We start from the raw sequence: 16,915 nt of genomic DNA on the forward strand, positions 1-16,915 counted from the left end.
AGTTTGACATGCTTTATCGAGTTGGTGCTGACCTGAGGCTGAACAGCTGAGTGTTGGACTTGGGAGCAGGGATGGAGAGCTTAATCTGGTTTCTGTTCACATCTACTTTAGCATTGAGGGAACTCTCGTGGTACATGTTGGTGTGCATCTCAATCCCTGCATCCACATAGTCAGGAATGTGCACCCCCATCTGGGTGATGAATTCAAGCCCAACTGAAGGCATGAAGGACAAGTCGGTCTGCAAGAGGAAGCAGGCAATAAATGAGCAATATTCAACGATTTAAACACTTAGAAAATCAGTTTCCTGTTAAAATGACACGAAGAGCAGATGCCTTACTGTGGCTGATGGAGTCAGTCCTCCTCTGGCACCAGGCGCAAACACACCAGACAAGGAGAATTTGAGAGGGAAGCCAGAGGCGGTGGGTAGAGAGAAGGCATTCTCCATGAAGATGTAGTGGAGAAAGAGCTCGTTTTCAGTCGTGGATGTCAGCCGAAAGAAAGCCTTTTGGGAGGATAACGGAGCGCATGAACCACTGAGGTGTCTTTAAAGCAAAGCTGGTGGTGTCACAATCAACTGTCAAACATGGCTTTTAAATGACTGCAGACACAATGAAACAAATAACTTTATAACTCAAACCACACTGAGAAACTAAATCCTCTTTTCTTGAGCACAAGGTATATTTTGTTCATATTTTTAAACTGGATTCAGTGGATATAAAACACTGCAAAGTGTGAAATGCAATAAACCGGCTTCTGAACTTCCTGCTTCTGTGATTTGTTTTTCAAACATTAAAACACACACAACCCCCCGCAGGATGACTGGTTCACTGTGTGAAGAGATTAACCAAATAAACGCCGGTTAGTTTGCTGAAAGACTTTGAGTGTCATGGATCATTTGGACAATTCCTGAACTAAAAGTAGAAATACTTATTGAGGGTGCTGATGTTCACTGTGGCATTCCCACATAGTAAAATTGGTCTGGCCCACAAACCGCAAAGAATGATGGTCCTTGACTCGTCCAGTTCTGGTTTGCCAGCTCTGGTTTGCCAGCTCTGGTTTGCCAGCTCTGGTTTGCCAGCTCTGGACCAGCTCTGGACCGCCAGCTCTGGACCAGCTCTGGTTTGCCAGCTCTGGACCAGCTCTGGACCGCCAGTTCTGGACCAGCTCTGGACCAGCTTTGGTTTGCCAGCTCTGGTTTGCCAGCTCTGGACCAGCTCTGGACCGCCAGCTCTGGACCAGCTCTGGTTTGCCAGCTCTGGACCAGCTCTGGACCGCCAGTTCTGGACCAGCTCTGGACCAGCTTTGGTTTGCCAGCTCTGGTTTGCCAGCTCTGGACCAGCTCTGGACCGCCAGCTCTGGACCAGCTCTGGACCGCCAGCTCTGGACCAGCTCTGGACCGCCAGCTCTGGACCAGCTCTGGTTTGTCAGCTCTGGTTTGCCAGCTCTGGTTTGCCAGCTCTGGACCAGCTCTGGTTTGTCAGCTCTGGTTTGCCAGCTCTGGTTTGCCAGCTCTGGACCAGCTCTGGTTTGCCAGCTCTGGTTTGCCAGCTCTGGACCAGCTCTGGTTTGCCAGCTCTGGTTTGCCAGCTCTGGACCAGACCTGTCTTCTATGTGAGTTCCTGTTTACCTCACTTCTCCTCTGTTCTTGCTAGCTCCTCCTGACTCACCAAATTTAATTAAATGATTTCTTATAGTGGCAAATTTGACTCTTTAACACATCATAAAACATCTACTTTCAATGAGGTCTGAGGTCTGCTAGCGTAGCCGGATACTAGCTCTCTTCCTTCATCCTCCTGCCTTCACTTGATGGGAGTTTCAGATGTTTAGCTTCCTTTCTTCCTCCTTTAGTGGTACTTGCAACTAATTCATTTAGTGCATTTGTACTTTAATCTTTCTGAACTGGAAGCTTGGCACCCAGAAGCTAAAAAACCTGATATTTTATAAACACTGTCACACTGAATTGAACTGCCTTACTTTCTTATTGGAAAGTACCCTAAAATGAGTTTTTACATGAATTGGCACAATGTAAATAAATCAAATTGATCTGAATCCCTGTTTAATTTCGTCTTAAAAGCTATTTTCATGCCATGAAACAGTTCTGACCTGCGCAGGCAGCATTCTGGTGAAAAGATTGGAGTACATGAGGAAGGTCTCAAATAATTTTCTCATTTCAGAGTTCTTCAGGTATCCGATTTCATCTCCCAGAAGCCGGAGATAGGCAGTGACTTCAGGGTTTGAAGAGAAACGCACAGCATCCAGAACCTTCTGGAAACTCTCGCCGATTGCTCTCAGATGGTCTTCTGGGACCTGGAAAGACATCGGTTTGTATGTAAATGCGAGATGATTTCATCCGGTCATGTTTCATGGGTTCAGGAGCCTAAAAATCATCTCACTTGTCTCTTCATTCTGTCTTTACGAGGGATAATTTTGTCCAGAACCCCTCGGAGCATCGGAGCTCTGTCACCTGCGAGGAACACAAGTCTCGCGATAGACTCGGCGAAGAAGCCCTTCTCCCCAAAAATACTACTGATCGTAGGTTCAAATCCATCTCCTTCAACACCGACCTTGAAAGGGGAGATTTTGGACGTTTGAATCCTTGTAGAAATCAAATTTTATGGCATTTAGAGCTGAAACCTCACCTCGAAAAAGTCGTATTTGTTATCAAAAGCCTTCAGCGTGGCCTCCAGCATCATCTCCTTAGGCAGCGTGTTCTTGCCATCGAGGATGATGTTGCTTTGTATTGAGCCCAAGGGAGAGTCAACTTTGTAGTTGCGAGACAAACCATCGTAGATGACGTCATTGGGTGAAAGGTCGCCTTGCAGCGCTGCCTCGATGTCCTCCCTGAGCCTGTGGAGAGGAGAAGGAGCTCTGAGGTGTTTCATGGGTTCAGATAAACTCCTGCTGAGGAACAGGCCCTCCGTACAGTACACTGTGGGATCGTTTCAACCGATCTGAACCCACTACGAGTCCATTTTGGCAGTGAACAGTTTCCTTTAAACACACTTTTAAAGTTTTTTGGGATGTCTGGAGATGAAATTTCTGGAATTTTAGATTAATAGTAAATAGTTTTTAAAGAAAAAGCAGGAATAAAAGCAACATTTTAAGGTAGAGGAACAGAATTAACTGTTAACATTTCCCTCCAGACTGATCTCCTGGTTTCTACACATAAAAAACATGTAAGTGCTCAGCTTTCAGAGGCAGATTGATGATGTGTGAGCTGATATCGATCCGACAGAACCTGAAGGCTGGCTGGTTACTCACAGAAGCATTTGAGGCTCATCAGAGGTACGGATGTTGTTCAGGTGGAACATCACGAAGTTCTTGAGCTGCTCGTCTTTCTCGTACGTCAGCTTGTTCACGATGTCGCTGAGGAGGGTTCGGTCCGGGTTCTTCATCAGAACCAGATAAGCTGCCAAGCGCTTTTGAACAGGGCTCCGAGTGTCCTGGTACACCTCCATGAGAGCACTCCTGATCTGCGCTCAGTCACATGACAACACCAGGGTCCAGTATGAAAACCCCACACATTTTCACACATTTCAGCAGCACTTCACATGCTCTGCTCATCATGTGTGACGTGGTACCTCATCATTAATGTCCATGAGCCTGAGGGCCTGGATGGCTGCCTTCTGATTCTGTAGTGGAACCTCTGCTTTCCTGGCGCACTGCAGGATGGAGGAAATTAGGCCGGGGCTGACGTCTTGCATGGCTTTAGCCATTACACCAACGACCTGGAGATGAGGAAAGGCTTAACACACATTTCCAGACACGAGTGGAAACGTCTGCGAGTTCAGAACTCGATGATGGCGCGACTTTCGTTACCCGCAGCACGAGGAAGGACACCTCCTTGGGATCTGGAGGGAAGTCAGAGTAAATCTCTTGGTCTTCTTCTGAGCAGCTGTTTAAAAGCTCCTCCATGAACTTGGACACGTCTGTGACCACCGGAGTCACTTCTCCTTCATGGAACCTGTCGACAGATACAATCAGATGCTGTGGTTTAAGCACATTCAGTTTCCAGGGAGCTGTTGCTCTCCCTGGCAGGTGACACACTGGTAAACGGACACAGGAAAAGGTCGTTTTAAGGTGCTGTTTTCAGCAGATAACACAGACCATGTCAGAGGGGAGGGGGGGGGACTGAAACCTGATCCAAACAGGTGACTTGTGCTCGAGTCCAAGCTTTAAACGACTGGTTTTCACTTCCTTTTTACCTTTTTTGTTGTCAGAAAAACTTGGTTAAAACTACACGGACATTTTCAACTTTGGCACAGTGAAGAAAAACTAGATGTGCAAAGATGAGGCAGATGGCCGCCCTTCCTGGTTCTGGTTCTGGTGGAGTTTTTTCCTCCCACAGTCGCCTCGTGCACGCTCAGGACGGGAGATTGGATCAGAGAGAAGTTTTGATGCAATCTGTTTGTTTCCTCAGCAGGGAAACTTTTTTGTGTGACCTGAACTAATTTAGCAGTTAAATGCATTGGATTGTAATTGGTTTGAATTGGGCTGCATATTTAAAGTATCCTGAGCACTTCTGCAGGGAAAAATGGACGCAAAAGTCCTCTGACCAAGTATCATCAGGTTGTTTGTTTCAGTGAAGCTAATTAAAAAAGATGCATTTGAAGGTTTTTCCCTCTTTTAGTCACTCTTTAGACTTCTTTACTCACTTCTTGACGGTGTTTGCCAGAGCGTACATGATGGCTTTGCTCTGTTTGTACTGAGCCATGCTGAGCATGTCTCGGACACGTGCAGCATCAGGATTAGCCTGCAGACTCAGCCCGTACACCAGAGCGTCCACCTCCAGCGCCACCCCATCGATGGTCCAGATAATCTGCATGATGGCGCTGGTGCACTCGGAGGTTCCACACTGGAACAGAGCCTGGAAGGTCAGCCAGCTCGACACGCCAACCATCTCAGCCACCGTCTGGCTGAGGGTCTCGTTCCTCAGGACTCGCATGCTGGACACGAGCTTGTGGAAGAGGCTGGTCCTCGCCCGGCCCTGGTCTGTTCCCGCCAAAGATGCAAGCTCCCGCATGGTGCTCAGGACAGCATCCTTTGTCTGGACCGGCGCTTTATCTTCAGGGTCCTCAAAGTGGAGAGGCTTGGCCTGGCTGCGGTCCACATCTGTGTGCACGTTTCACATTAATCGAGCTTTTCTTCATAAGAAATATGACATCAGATCTCCAGATGTGTTTATTAGTCAGGTGCTAAAATGCTCACTTACCAAATATCCTGTTATTGATCCTTTTCATGCTCTGAAAGCTGAGATCCTGGGTCACCACAGAAGATATTCCATTCTCTCTGAGAGGCAGATTGGAAGATGAGGCACAACACTGCACACTGTCAAACACAGGCAGTAAATGTGCTCTCAGATCAGGACTCACCTGTGGGAGAAGGGCAGGTAGATGTGCCTTTCTGTGCACGTGGCTGTGGTGATGTGTCGTCCTTTGTTATCGAACTGGTAGCTGCAGCTCTGGGTGCTCGTGATGAGTTTGGAGATGGGCTTATGCTGCAACAACAAGCCAGAAAACAGACTCAGTTCAAAGGAAGCTTACATTCAGTTTCAATAATGTGTTTCTGTTTCTGTATTTATCAGACGCTTTTATCCAAAGCGACTTACAAATGAAGATTTAACAGCTATATAAAGCTAACAATAAGCTACATAGAAGGAACCCAGGAGTCCGACTCTGTCAGAGGGGACAGAGTAGAGATAGGGTGCAGGCATAGAAGGAAGTGCAGAAAGATAAAGTGCAGAGATAGAGGGGGGAGGGAAGTACAAGGTAAGTGCTGGGATAGGAGATGCTCTCTGAAGAGCTGGGTTTTCAGGAGCTTCTTGAAGATAGACAGGGACGCCCCTGTTCTGGTAGCGCTCGGTAGGTCATTCCACCATCGTGGGACGACACATGAACAGAGTTTGGATTGTCTTAGGCGTGGTGTAGGAGCTGCTAGACGACAATCCTGGGACCAACGGAGGGACCCAGTTGGCACAGAAGCCTTTGCAAGAGCATTCAAGTAGATGGAGCCGTTCCATTAAGCTCTTTGTAGCTAACATCAGGGACTTGGATCTGATGCGGGCGGCTAAGGGCAGCCAGAGGAGCTCAATGAACAGAGGGGGGACGTGTTCTTTTAGGCTGATCCAAGACCAGACGCACCGCCGCGTTCTGGACCATCTGCAGAGGTTTCACAGGCTGGAGACCAGTTAGGAAACCAGTTAGGAGAGCAGTTAGGAGAGCAGTTAGGAGACCAGTTAGGAGACCAGTTAGGAGACCAGTTAGGAAACCAGTTAGGAAACCAGTTAGGAAACCAGTTAGGAAACCAGTTAGGAAACCAGTTAGGAAACCAGTTAATCGGTTGTTTTCTGCTTATATGGGAGCTGAAATTGACAGCAGTGTTACATCATACTGCAACAATCAGGTTATCTACAGTCAAACTTTCCTTCTGAACAACATTTAAGATATTCAATTACAAAAAAAAACTCTGGTATAAAGTACAGCTTCAGGCATCAGATGCCCAGAACATGTTAAAATACAACAGTCATGATGTCATTTTTTAAAATGTATCAATAACATAAAGGCAGAAACACAAAGTGACAGCTCTCCATCGGCTTATCAGCGACATTCTCGTGCTTAGATATTCTTTCTCGTGTTTTTAGATTTGTCTGTGGTTTGAATAACTTTTAATCACGTGAACTCGACTTTATTTATCTATACAACACCGGTTACTTTACAGAGCAAAAGCAAAGCTTAGACAAAAAGCCGAGGCCAAAAGATGATAATAAGAATTAAAGTGGCAATAAAAGCAAGAAATAATGCTTGAAAGAACACAAAAGACAAAAAAAAGGTCGATCGCAGGCATAATCGGTGCATGTTAATAAATAATGTTTCCTGATAATACTGCCCAAAGGTAGCATGTATAAGGAGAATAGAACTGGTCCAGAACCCTGTGGAAGACGTTAGTCATTAGGAAACGAGTCGGAGTTCTGGTATAACATTAAGTTGGTTTTGTTTATCCAGCCAATACTAGTTGTTGCAGCTGATGAAGGTGCAGTTCCAACCTGTGGTGTTCCTCAGGAGTCGAGTCTAGGGCCTTTTCTGTTTCCATGGTTTATGCTCTGATTTGAATGTGCGGTTCGGTGCTTTAGCTTCTTTACCCCTCAGACTTAAGCACACTTCACTGTTTCCTGCCTGAGAGAAGTTTGTGGATGTCTCTAAATTTTCCGTTTCTTCATCAGAAGCTTTTCTTAAACTTAGTTGTTACGAACGACTGCCCGAATAACTATGATAATCATATTGGATACAAGCAAGGGCGTAACCATGGTTTAGACATTGGGGGGGTCCAAGAAAAACAAAATTGTTGAGTGCATTATCTACAATTCTTTATTTATATATGAAAAATTGGACATTTAGAACATAATTTAGAGGACTACATTGACCATATAAATTCACATCTAAAGGAATAGTGTAATTTCTCCGAGACAGTGACTGCCCCCCCACTTTGTTTTGGTTAGTTGCTTACTGTTTACTGACCTTAAACACACCTACCAATTACAGTTATGCTCTTCCAGTAGTTCTGTAGCAAATAGGACAGCTTCCAATGGAAAACGACCAAATACCCAAAGCATGTTGATGGAAATATTTTAATAAGGACAACTAATGATGTAACAAATTACAGACTTTTCCTTTAACAAAAAAAGTGCTGAGGACTTTTAAGTCCAGCTTCATTTCTATTGTCTCAAAATGTGCATTAACAATGAAAAGTCTAATAGTCTAATGTTATTTTTGTTTTAAGTCTTTTATTTTGAAAGGGGGCGGAAGTTTATTTTGTTGATTCTGTGTTGGATTTCCTGTTCTGGTACAATCTGCTCTGTTGAGCAGCGCCCGGTGGGTCACTCTCATTGACTAGACTGTTAGCGATCAACAACGGCGACTGCGGCGCAGCCGTTACCACGGTAACACACGGAAATAAAGTGAAAATAAATAAGACATAACAAGAGACCGATCCCTTGACAGGGTTCATAAAAGGAGAACATTCATTTTACATATTTTCTTCTGTATATTGGGGGGGACAGGTTGGTATTTTCTCAATATTGGGGGGGACACGACCCCCCCAAAGAATGCGTGGTTACGCCATAGGATACAAGGCCAATCCAAATCTCACGGAAAATGCTGATCACATGTGAGGTTGTGGGTGGGACCCTTTTATGTGAAGAAAGAAGTTAAAGGATTCTGTTAAAATGATGTTAAAAACAACTAAAACTACTTTTTCAGACTTGAAATCACAGCTGCAGAGTGAAAGATGTGGATGGAGTGGCCAACGATTGGTTTAGATCCCATATGTCAAAGTCCGGTCCTCGAGGGCCGCTGTCCGGCAGGTTTTAGATGTTTCCCTGCTTTAACACACCTGATTCAGAGTAAATGGATCTCTTCGAAAGATTGTTAAGTTCTGCACAAGTCTGCTAATGATGCATTGATCTGATTCAGCTGCGTTGAAGCAGTGAAACGTCTAAAACCTGCCGGACAGCGGCCCTCGAGGACCGGAGTTTGACATCCCTGGTTTAGAAAATCCGTCTAAAAAACACCAGAACTTAGTGCCCACCAGTTTCTGCAGCAGAGCCAGCGGGCTGTTGGTCAGTTCCCTGCCGTGGAACTGGTCACACTGGGACAGATCTCGGGATAGCGTCACGTCTGTGGGGATATCCTGCCGAGTATTCACCACATACTGTGTTGAACACTGGCCGTGCACTGTGCTCTGGAAGAGAATTAGCATCGAGATCATTTGCCCTGATCCTTACGTGTCCGTCCAGTTTAACTCATCTGCGCTGAGAGGATACGAACCACAAGGCTTTTCTGTTTGTCCTCCTTCACTGGCACCAACAGGGCGGAAACGATCCCTCTCTTAATGTTCAGGATGTTCACCGGCTCGTCTGTCTCGGGGTAAAGCTGCACCTGGGTTTCGTCCTCCACGGTGAACTTCAGAGGAATCCTGGAATAATAACCAACCAATAACTAACCAGTCTAACCAGCAACTCGCTCAACAAGAGAAAAACTATCAAATCTTGAGTTTTTAAATAACTGAGCAACATTTTACACCTAATCCTAACCAACTGAACTCCACTTGTATGTGAACGAACAGATGAAAAAAGGAGAAGGTTGTCTCTCAGGACTTGAATTTATCATTTTGTGACCTCATAGAAACCATGACGACGCTGTGCTGCTCTGTTTTCATATAAATTCACTGCTTCAAACACGTAAAAATGTTTATACTCAGCTTTTTATTGGTTTCTGACAGTGAGAAAGTAACTAATCACTCACATTTAGGCGACTATACACCTTATGATAACAAGCGCTACAGCTAATATCATAATTCTTCACTTTCCTTCCATATTTAATGCAACATTAGCCAGGTTTCCATTCTCTCGGGAGCCACAACAAGAAATGTGAGCCAGACATTCTTCCATTGTTGGTTTGAAGTGAGTAAACTCAGCTGTGTAGTGCCACCACAGGGGGGCAGTGTAGGCTATGTTTGTACAGTAGAAGAAGAAGAAGAAGAAGAAGTTGTCCTAACAGGAAACAAAACAACAACATCTGTGGTGGACAGCCACAAGAAGAAAACAGAGAGCTTTTCTTCAGGAGTTACTTTAATTTGTGGGAATGTCTGATATTTTATCCTATCTGGTTACTCACTGAGTTTAATGTTTGTCGGCTCAGACCAGAAACAGCGAGTGAGTCACGTCATTTTAATCTTTGCAGAGTTTTTCTCCAGTTTTAGCTTCTCTTCATTGGCTCCCTGTTAAATTCAGAAGCCAATGAAGAGAAGTGGTCCCAGTAGAGTGCCTGTGTAGAAATCCCTCCGTTAGCTCTCCTATAGCTGCAAGTAGCCACATAACAGCAGCTATGAGCTAACAGCAGCTATGAGCTAACAGAGCTATAGCACACGTTCATTCATTCATTCTTCTTAAAGTATTGGTGAAATAAAGACAGATAATGCCTTATTTAGAGGCTGCATCGTCTAAGCCCCGTTCACTCCGTTATATGGATCTCCAGTTATCTAAATATCTTCAGAAGGACGCCGACTTTCACCAAACTGCTCTTGGTGTGTTTAAAAATACCGGAGTTCCCCTTTAAAGATCTCACAGTTGGATATTTCCCCATCAGAGCACTTTGCTCTCAGGCAGCAGGTTTCCTTGTGGTTCCCAGAGTTTCTAAAAGCAGAATGGGAGGCAGAGCCTTCAGTTATCAGGCCCCTAAAAGCAGAATGGGAGGCAGAGCCTTCAGTTATCAGGCCCCTAAAAGCAGAATGGGAGGCAGAGCCTTCAGTTATCAGGCCCCTAAAAGCAGAATGGGAGGCAGAGCCTTCAGTTATCAGGCCCCTAAAAGCAGAATGGGAGGCAGAGCCTTCAGTTATCAGGCCCCTAAAAGCAGAATGGGAGGCAGAGCCTTCAGTTATCAGGCCCCTAAAAGTAGAATGGGAGGCAGAGCCTTCAGTTATCAGGCCCCTAAAAGTAGAATGGGAGGCAGAGCCTTCAGTTATCAGGCCCCTAAAAGCAGAATGGGAGGCAGAGCCTTCAGTTATCAGGCCCCTAAAAGCAGAATGGGAGGCAGAGCCTTCAGTTATCAGGCCCCTAAAAGCAGAATGGGAGGCAGAGCCTTCAGTTATCAGGCCCCTAAAAGCAGAATGGGAGGCAGAGCCTTCAGTTATCAGGCCCCTAAAAGCAGAACGGGAGGCAGAGCCTTCAGTTATCAGGCCCCTAAAAGCAGAATGGGAGGCAGAGCCTTCAGTTATCAGGCCCCTAAAAGCAGAATGGGAGGCAGAGCCTTCAGTTATCAGGCCCCTCTCTGTGGAACCAGCTGCCAGTTTGGCTTCAGGAAGCAGACACCCTCTCTACCTTTAAGATCAGGCTGAAACTTTCCTTTCTGATAAAGCTTATAGTTAGGGATGGCTCAGGTGAGCCTGAAACATCCCATAGTTCTGCTGCTATAGGCCCAGCCTGCTGGGGGAGCTCCCATGATGCACCTCTCCTCCCTCCATGTACAGATGACATCATTGCTGTCATTAACTTGTGTTTCTCTCTCTCAGCAGGTGTCTCTGGCCTGGTGTTACGCTGCTTGTTGTCCCCTCTTTCCTGTCCTCTCAGCCCCAGCTGGTCCAGGCAGATGGACCCTTCCTGGTTCTGGCTCTGATGGAGGTTTCTTCCTGTTCAAAGGGAGTTTTTCCTTCCACAGCCTCATGCAGCTCAGGATCAGAGAGAAGTTTCAGTGCGATCTGTTGGTTTCCTTCGCTAAGATATTGTTTTTAAATTGTATGAATTAGACTAATTGGGAATTTAATTACTTTGATTATATTAGATTATGATTATTCTAGTTATACTGGTCGAGGTGTGATTTGGTGCAAGTGAATTAATTTAAATTCCCTTAATGTGCACAAAAACACTTCTTAAACTTTTATATATTTTATAAATATTAGAGCAAATTCTATTTTCATCATATTTATGCGAATCAAAAACAGTGATAAAAGCTGGTTTGTGCTGTTTTCTTGACACTTGTTACATAGAAATGTAAGAGTTCATGACAGTGTGTTGCGTTTGTTTCTGGTGAGCAGGTATTTTACAGCCGCACTGCTCTGTATAAGTGACCCAAACCGGGCTGAAACTGATTATAAATGAGTGGAAATGATCTCAGTCTCACTGCGGCATCAGTTAGTTTAACGCTGTTAGTTTAAAAGATTCTTATAATGGAGGGAACTTTGATGCGAGTCCAAACTTCGTGCTGATTGAGCCCGATACTCTTGGGTTTAATCTCTGAACATGCATGGGAGGAATGCTTAGCGCTCACCTTTCCATGCTGGCTTTGAAGGCGTCGGAGCCGGGCGCCGGCCTGTAGACCGGCTGGCCCCGCGGATCCATGACGGACACCTCGCTGAGGGCGCAGTCTCTGGTGTGCATGACGAAGCTGCACATCTGGGGGACTTCGATCTCTACCTGCAGATGTGTGACAGCAGACATGTGGGGAGTTCAGATAAGAGCCGCCTGTTATCAGTCAAAGCGGGACATGGCAGCAGCTTTTTTTACCTGACAGGAGACTTTGGGGCCATTTCGTAGGTTGGCAGTGCCCACCACTCCATTCCTGCTCTCTGTGGTGTACTCATACACATATTTCCTACTGGACTTGAATCTGGACGCCACTGCAACAGCATAATATGATTATATCCGATTCTTTATGCACAAAGCAAACATTTCAGTCAATATCTGCCTTTGCAGATAAGCTCCTTCACATATATTCTCTTCTATGCATCCACGGGATAAACTTTTTTCTCTTGCATAATAAGTTCAGTCACATCTCCAGGCCGCCAGTTTGCAGCCGACCTTTGAACCCTTTGAAAACTGATGCTTCAAACAGCAAAGAGAAGCTGTTGAACTGAATCAGAAGCTGCTCACAAGTCCACGAGCTCCCGCTGCTATCTCCAAACAAACAGGTCGGTTTGGCAACCAGCATTGATCTGTGCAGGTCAATGTGTCTGTTTGCACTCACCCCCCCCCCCCCCACTAGCTGCCCTAAGCACACGCTTACTCAGCTTTTTCAACGCACCCCCTTAAAGAGACTGAGAACGCCCTGTTTCTGAAGTTTACATGAAATAAGCAGAAAATGATCATGAAAACAACCAAAGACAAAGATCCTGAGGTTTGTCAGTTCTGCTAAATAACATTAGAAATGATTATAAATGATGTGCACGTGGTAACTTACACAGACACGGTGTTTGCTCACTGTTGTCAGTGCTTTCCTCTGGAAAACAGAAACAGACAATAAGTTCTCAGTATAAAGAGGCCGATGCAGAGTGATGCTGTTATAGTTTTAAAGCACCAACACTTAAAACTACGTTAAGTTGTTTTAAAAACTGAATATTAGTTTTTATATCATTTACAGCAACTTATTACTGACTCAAGGAGTCCACAGATGGTAAATTACACATAAAATACGCAGGACTCTTCAAAAGTCCTGATCCAGCCCTCATTTCTTTGCGTTTTTCCAGAAAAACCTGATCAAACATGAACATAAACCCAGAATCTGAGGCAGAAACAGTTTTTTTATCAGTTCTCAGCAGCTTTAAAGTGAATATCTGGTCTGAGCTCCTTTATTCTCCAACACAGCCTGAACCCTCTGAGACAAGCTTTCTGTCATTTCTTTAAGGAGTCTTCAGGAATAGTTCTCCAGGCTTCTTGAAGGACATCCCAAAGCTCTTCTTTGGATGTGGGCTGCCTTTTGTTCCGTTCTCTGTCAGATGATCCCACACTGCTTCAATAATGTTGAGGTCCGGGCTCTGGGGAGGATTCATCCCTCCATAAGACCTGTTGCCACTGATTTTCAGTCCACTTCTTGTGTCATTTGGCACAGCTCAGCCTTTTCTCCCTGTTTCCCTTCCTTAAGAACGGCTTCTTGACAGCCACCCTTCCATGGAGACCATTTCTGATGAGGCTTGGGCCAACAGTAGATGGATCAGCTGAAGGTCCAGATGCATCTCTCAGGTCCTGTCAGGTCACAGCTGGATTTTTTCCTCTTTCTTAAGGACATCACTTTCAGATCCTGTTCATCTGCTGGAGATAGTTTTTTAGGCCTGACACTTCTTCTTTTGTCCTCCACTTGTCCAGCTTCTTTGCTAAGTTGTCTGTTCTGTGTCGACACAACACTGGTTCATCCCTTGAGTTAGGAGCCTTTTTTCTGCCTGAATGCTTCATAGCTCAGAGTTAAGTGGCTGAACAAAGAAAAAACCTCTGAAAATGCTCAGGTACAAGGACTGAAAATGAGGGAAAAAGCAGAAAAAGTCCAAAGAAAAACTCTGAAAGAGCTTCAGAAAGCTGCAGATTTAAATTCAGAATATCATGCAAATATGAGAGAACTTTGATGGTGACGGATTTCCACTTCTACCATATTAAATAAGCAACAACTGCAGCTGGCTGATCAAAACAACAGATAATTGCTGAAAGGTTTATTAAAACCAGACTTACGTGCCACTGTGTAGCTGCTGAGCAGCAGAAACAGACACAGCTTGCTGTAACCCATCTTGGGCTGATGAACAGGGTTTCCTGCTCAGCCTCCCCACTGCTGACTAACACCATCAGACCTCTGCTCAGATCTTTTATAAAGTCCGCTGAGCAGCAGTGACATAACACATTTCAAAGTTCAAACTCTGACTGACACTGAAGCCTCCTGTTGGGTAAGTGGCTGAAAGGGGAGTATTTCTGCGTGCCTCCAATCACGCAGTCCCCAACTCCTGGAAAAACACACTCATCCGGAGCCTTTTTAGACACAATACCATTAAAGCTGAATTTTATTTAAATATCCCAGAAAGCATTGTGTGTAAAATGTTCAGTTCATCTGGGATCTCCTTTGTTTCTTGCTGCATCATGAGATATTTAACTGAATGACAACTGGCAGGAAGAATCAATGGAGCTGCAGTTTGAGTCTGTTTTTGGGTACGATTACACAAACACGACCTGGATTTCCTGAAACATGCTCCAGCAGTCCCTGGTTCTCCTCTTCATGATGCTCCAACATCTGCAGCAGGAGACAGATGTGGACTGCAGGCAGGCAGCCGAGCTCACACACTCTGTGTGTCTGAAGCTGCTGGAAGTCCTGCAGAATGAGGTCTGGCATCGTCCTGCTGAAATAACCACGGAGCTCCCGGGAAAAGACGCCACCTTGATGGCAGCATCTGTCTCTCCAGAACTCCAACATCCAGCTGTGCATCAGTGGTACCTTCACCCAGATGAAGCCCTCCATGCCATGGACTTTGCTGCAGCCCCAGACCATCACAGACGCTGCTTTAAACCTTCCTCTGAGAACAGCTGGATGCTCTTTCTCAGCAGTTTTCCCCAGAAGCAGCTGAAACGTGGACTCATCTGCCCACAGAACACGTGTCCACTGTCTTTCTGTCCCTCTGAGATGAGCTGGAGTCCAGAGAACTGGGCCGTGGTTCTGCTCAGAGCTGATATATGGCTTCCTCCTGGTGTGATGCAGCTTCAGCTCACATTTCTGGATGCAGCCGTGGACTGTGTTGAGTGGAAATGCTTTTCCCAGCTCCTCCTGAGCCCATGTGGCTGTATGGATCATGGTGGCCTGACGGTTTCTCCTGCAGTGCTGCCTGAGGGCTCCGAGCTCATCCAGCAGGGCTTTCTGTCCTTGGCCTTTCCACACTGAGGTTTCCCCAGACTCCCTGAATCTGTTCCCAATATTCTGCTCTGTAGATGCTGAAAGACCAAAGTTCTTTCCAGTCTGACTCTGAGGAATATTTCCTGAACTTATTGATGATTCTCTGATGGAGTTTGGCCCAAAGCGGTGAGCCACGACCCATCCTTGTTGGAGAGGCTGAACCTTTGGTGGAAGCTGCTTTTATACCCAATCCTGACACCCTCACCTGTCAGCAGGTAACCTGCTGCTTGGAGAAGCTCCAGAAGCTGTTGCTGTAGATTCTATAAACTTTCTGTCTTTCTTTGGCTCCAGAACAGCTTTTACTGAGTGTTGCTGCAGCAGATTCCACATGTGGTTCTATTTATGATTGATCTGGTCAGTGAATGCACTGAAAAACAATTTATTTTCACTTACATCTGTTTGAAAAAGATTGAATGAATCAATAAATGACATATTTAAGTGTTTGTGGCATTTCAGACAACCTTTGAACTTTTCTTTTGTTTCATTTACAAACTAAAGCTAAACTACATCTGAGTGAAATTTGGAACAAAACTTGGATTAAAACCAGCTCCGAAGGTATTTCAGCAGGTTGACATAAAGATACTGAACCAGTGAAAGCTATTGCCTCACCTGTGAGTAAGGTCCAGACTTTTGTCTGAAGCAACTGAACAAACAGACAAATAAAACAGAATATTTACAACAATTAGGATCATTTTGTGCTCTTGCAGCTGTCTCAGTGATACGATTGTGTTGATGATCCCCACATTATCCTGGATACAGTCACAATTAGCTGCTCAAACTTTTTATTTGGTGCATGTGGGGAAAGGTTTTCCAGCCAAAGTCTAAACCCATAAAAAACTTCCATGTCTGAGCTAAAGTTTAAAGCCGCGGCTGCTTTAGTTTGTCTTAATTAAACGTTTCAGTGTTTATTCCCAGAATTCTGGGGCCAATACGATTAAGAACAACACAGCTTTGTTGGTTTGGACCAAAGATTTAAAATCAAATGAACACAATAGAGAAAGAATCACTGGAACTATTTATCACAAGCTTCTTGTGTGCTCATAAAGTGAACATTTAACAGATTGGGCTGTTTTTAAAGGTAAATAAACATAAATTAAAGCAACCTACTGGAGTGAAGGATCTTTCTGCTTCCATAAGACTGCAGTCTAAGATATAAATGTTGTTGTTTTTTCATTCAGCATAATATTTGGACCCATAAGCTCTTTTTTAAAACTCTGAACGAGACAAAATTAGTGTTTTGATCCATGAGACAAATGTGTGAAATACCTGGACCCTGTCCCATTGTTTTCAGAGGTTAAACTGAACCAACAGGGACCAGAAAGCGTTCCACTTCTGTCCAGAATCTTTTCCCACGTGTTTGTGTAGCTGAAAGCCATCAAAGATGAATAAATATTGAAAACCACAAAAATTATCAACAATGTGAGAAAATAATGACGTTTTCAAAGAATATCTAATGAGATAAATAAATATAGCTATGAAGTAAATCCTGAAATTATTGAAGAAATCAGGTAAATGTGTGATGATGTCAAAGAAGACGCGAGACATTTGTTCAAGTTTAGGAGTTACAGCTCTTCAGTGTCTACAATTAACTGTTTCAGGAACTCAAAAGTATTTGGACAATTAATTAAAAAGGTTTTTAAAAACAAACACTTCTGTACAAATGTTCTGCAGGTCAGTCATCAGAGACCGTTCTCCTCGGGTGAGACGATATAATTATGCTAAAA

General features: G+C 44.7%; 1 protein-coding gene across 1 annotated transcript in view; it reads right to left on the reverse strand.

Moving 5' to 3' along the window:
- apoba (apolipoprotein Ba) overlaps positions 1–14,103 on the reverse strand; it is a 28,199-nt gene extending 14,096 nt beyond the window's left edge. Inside the window, exons 1-17 of the mRNA XM_072365313.1 lie at positions 13,988–14,103; positions 12,729–12,767; positions 12,056–12,168; positions 11,820–11,965; positions 8,823–8,970; positions 8,584–8,736; positions 5,373–5,497; positions 5,213–5,289; positions 4,656–5,112; positions 3,820–3,964; positions 3,582–3,728; positions 3,262–3,473; positions 2,640–2,847; positions 2,394–2,564; positions 2,104–2,307; positions 338–502; positions 33–238 (exon numbers count right to left, since the gene is read on the reverse strand). Of these exons, the coding sequence (XP_072221414.1) occupies positions 33–238; positions 338–502; positions 2,104–2,307; positions 2,394–2,564; positions 2,640–2,847; positions 3,262–3,473; positions 3,582–3,728; positions 3,820–3,964; positions 4,656–5,112; positions 5,213–5,289; positions 5,373–5,497; positions 8,584–8,736; positions 8,823–8,970; positions 11,820–11,965; positions 12,056–12,168; positions 12,729–12,767; positions 13,988–14,042 (2,771 nt within the window). The 5' untranslated portion in view covers positions 14,043–14,103. The remainder of the gene's footprint in view (positions 1–32; positions 239–337; positions 503–2,103; positions 2,308–2,393; positions 2,565–2,639; positions 2,848–3,261; positions 3,474–3,581; positions 3,729–3,819; positions 3,965–4,655; positions 5,113–5,212; positions 5,290–5,372; positions 5,498–8,583; positions 8,737–8,822; positions 8,971–11,819; positions 11,966–12,055; positions 12,169–12,728; positions 12,768–13,987) is intronic.
- Between the last annotated feature and the right edge of the window lie 2,812 nt (positions 14,104–16,915).

This window comes from Leuresthes tenuis, unplaced genomic scaffold, assembly GCF_036924035.1.
Source record: "Leuresthes tenuis unplaced genomic scaffold, fLeuTen1.0.hap1 SCAF_15, whole genome shotgun sequence".
NCBI classification, from domain to species: domain Eukaryota; kingdom Metazoa; phylum Chordata; class Actinopteri; order Atheriniformes; family Atherinopsidae; genus Leuresthes; species Leuresthes tenuis.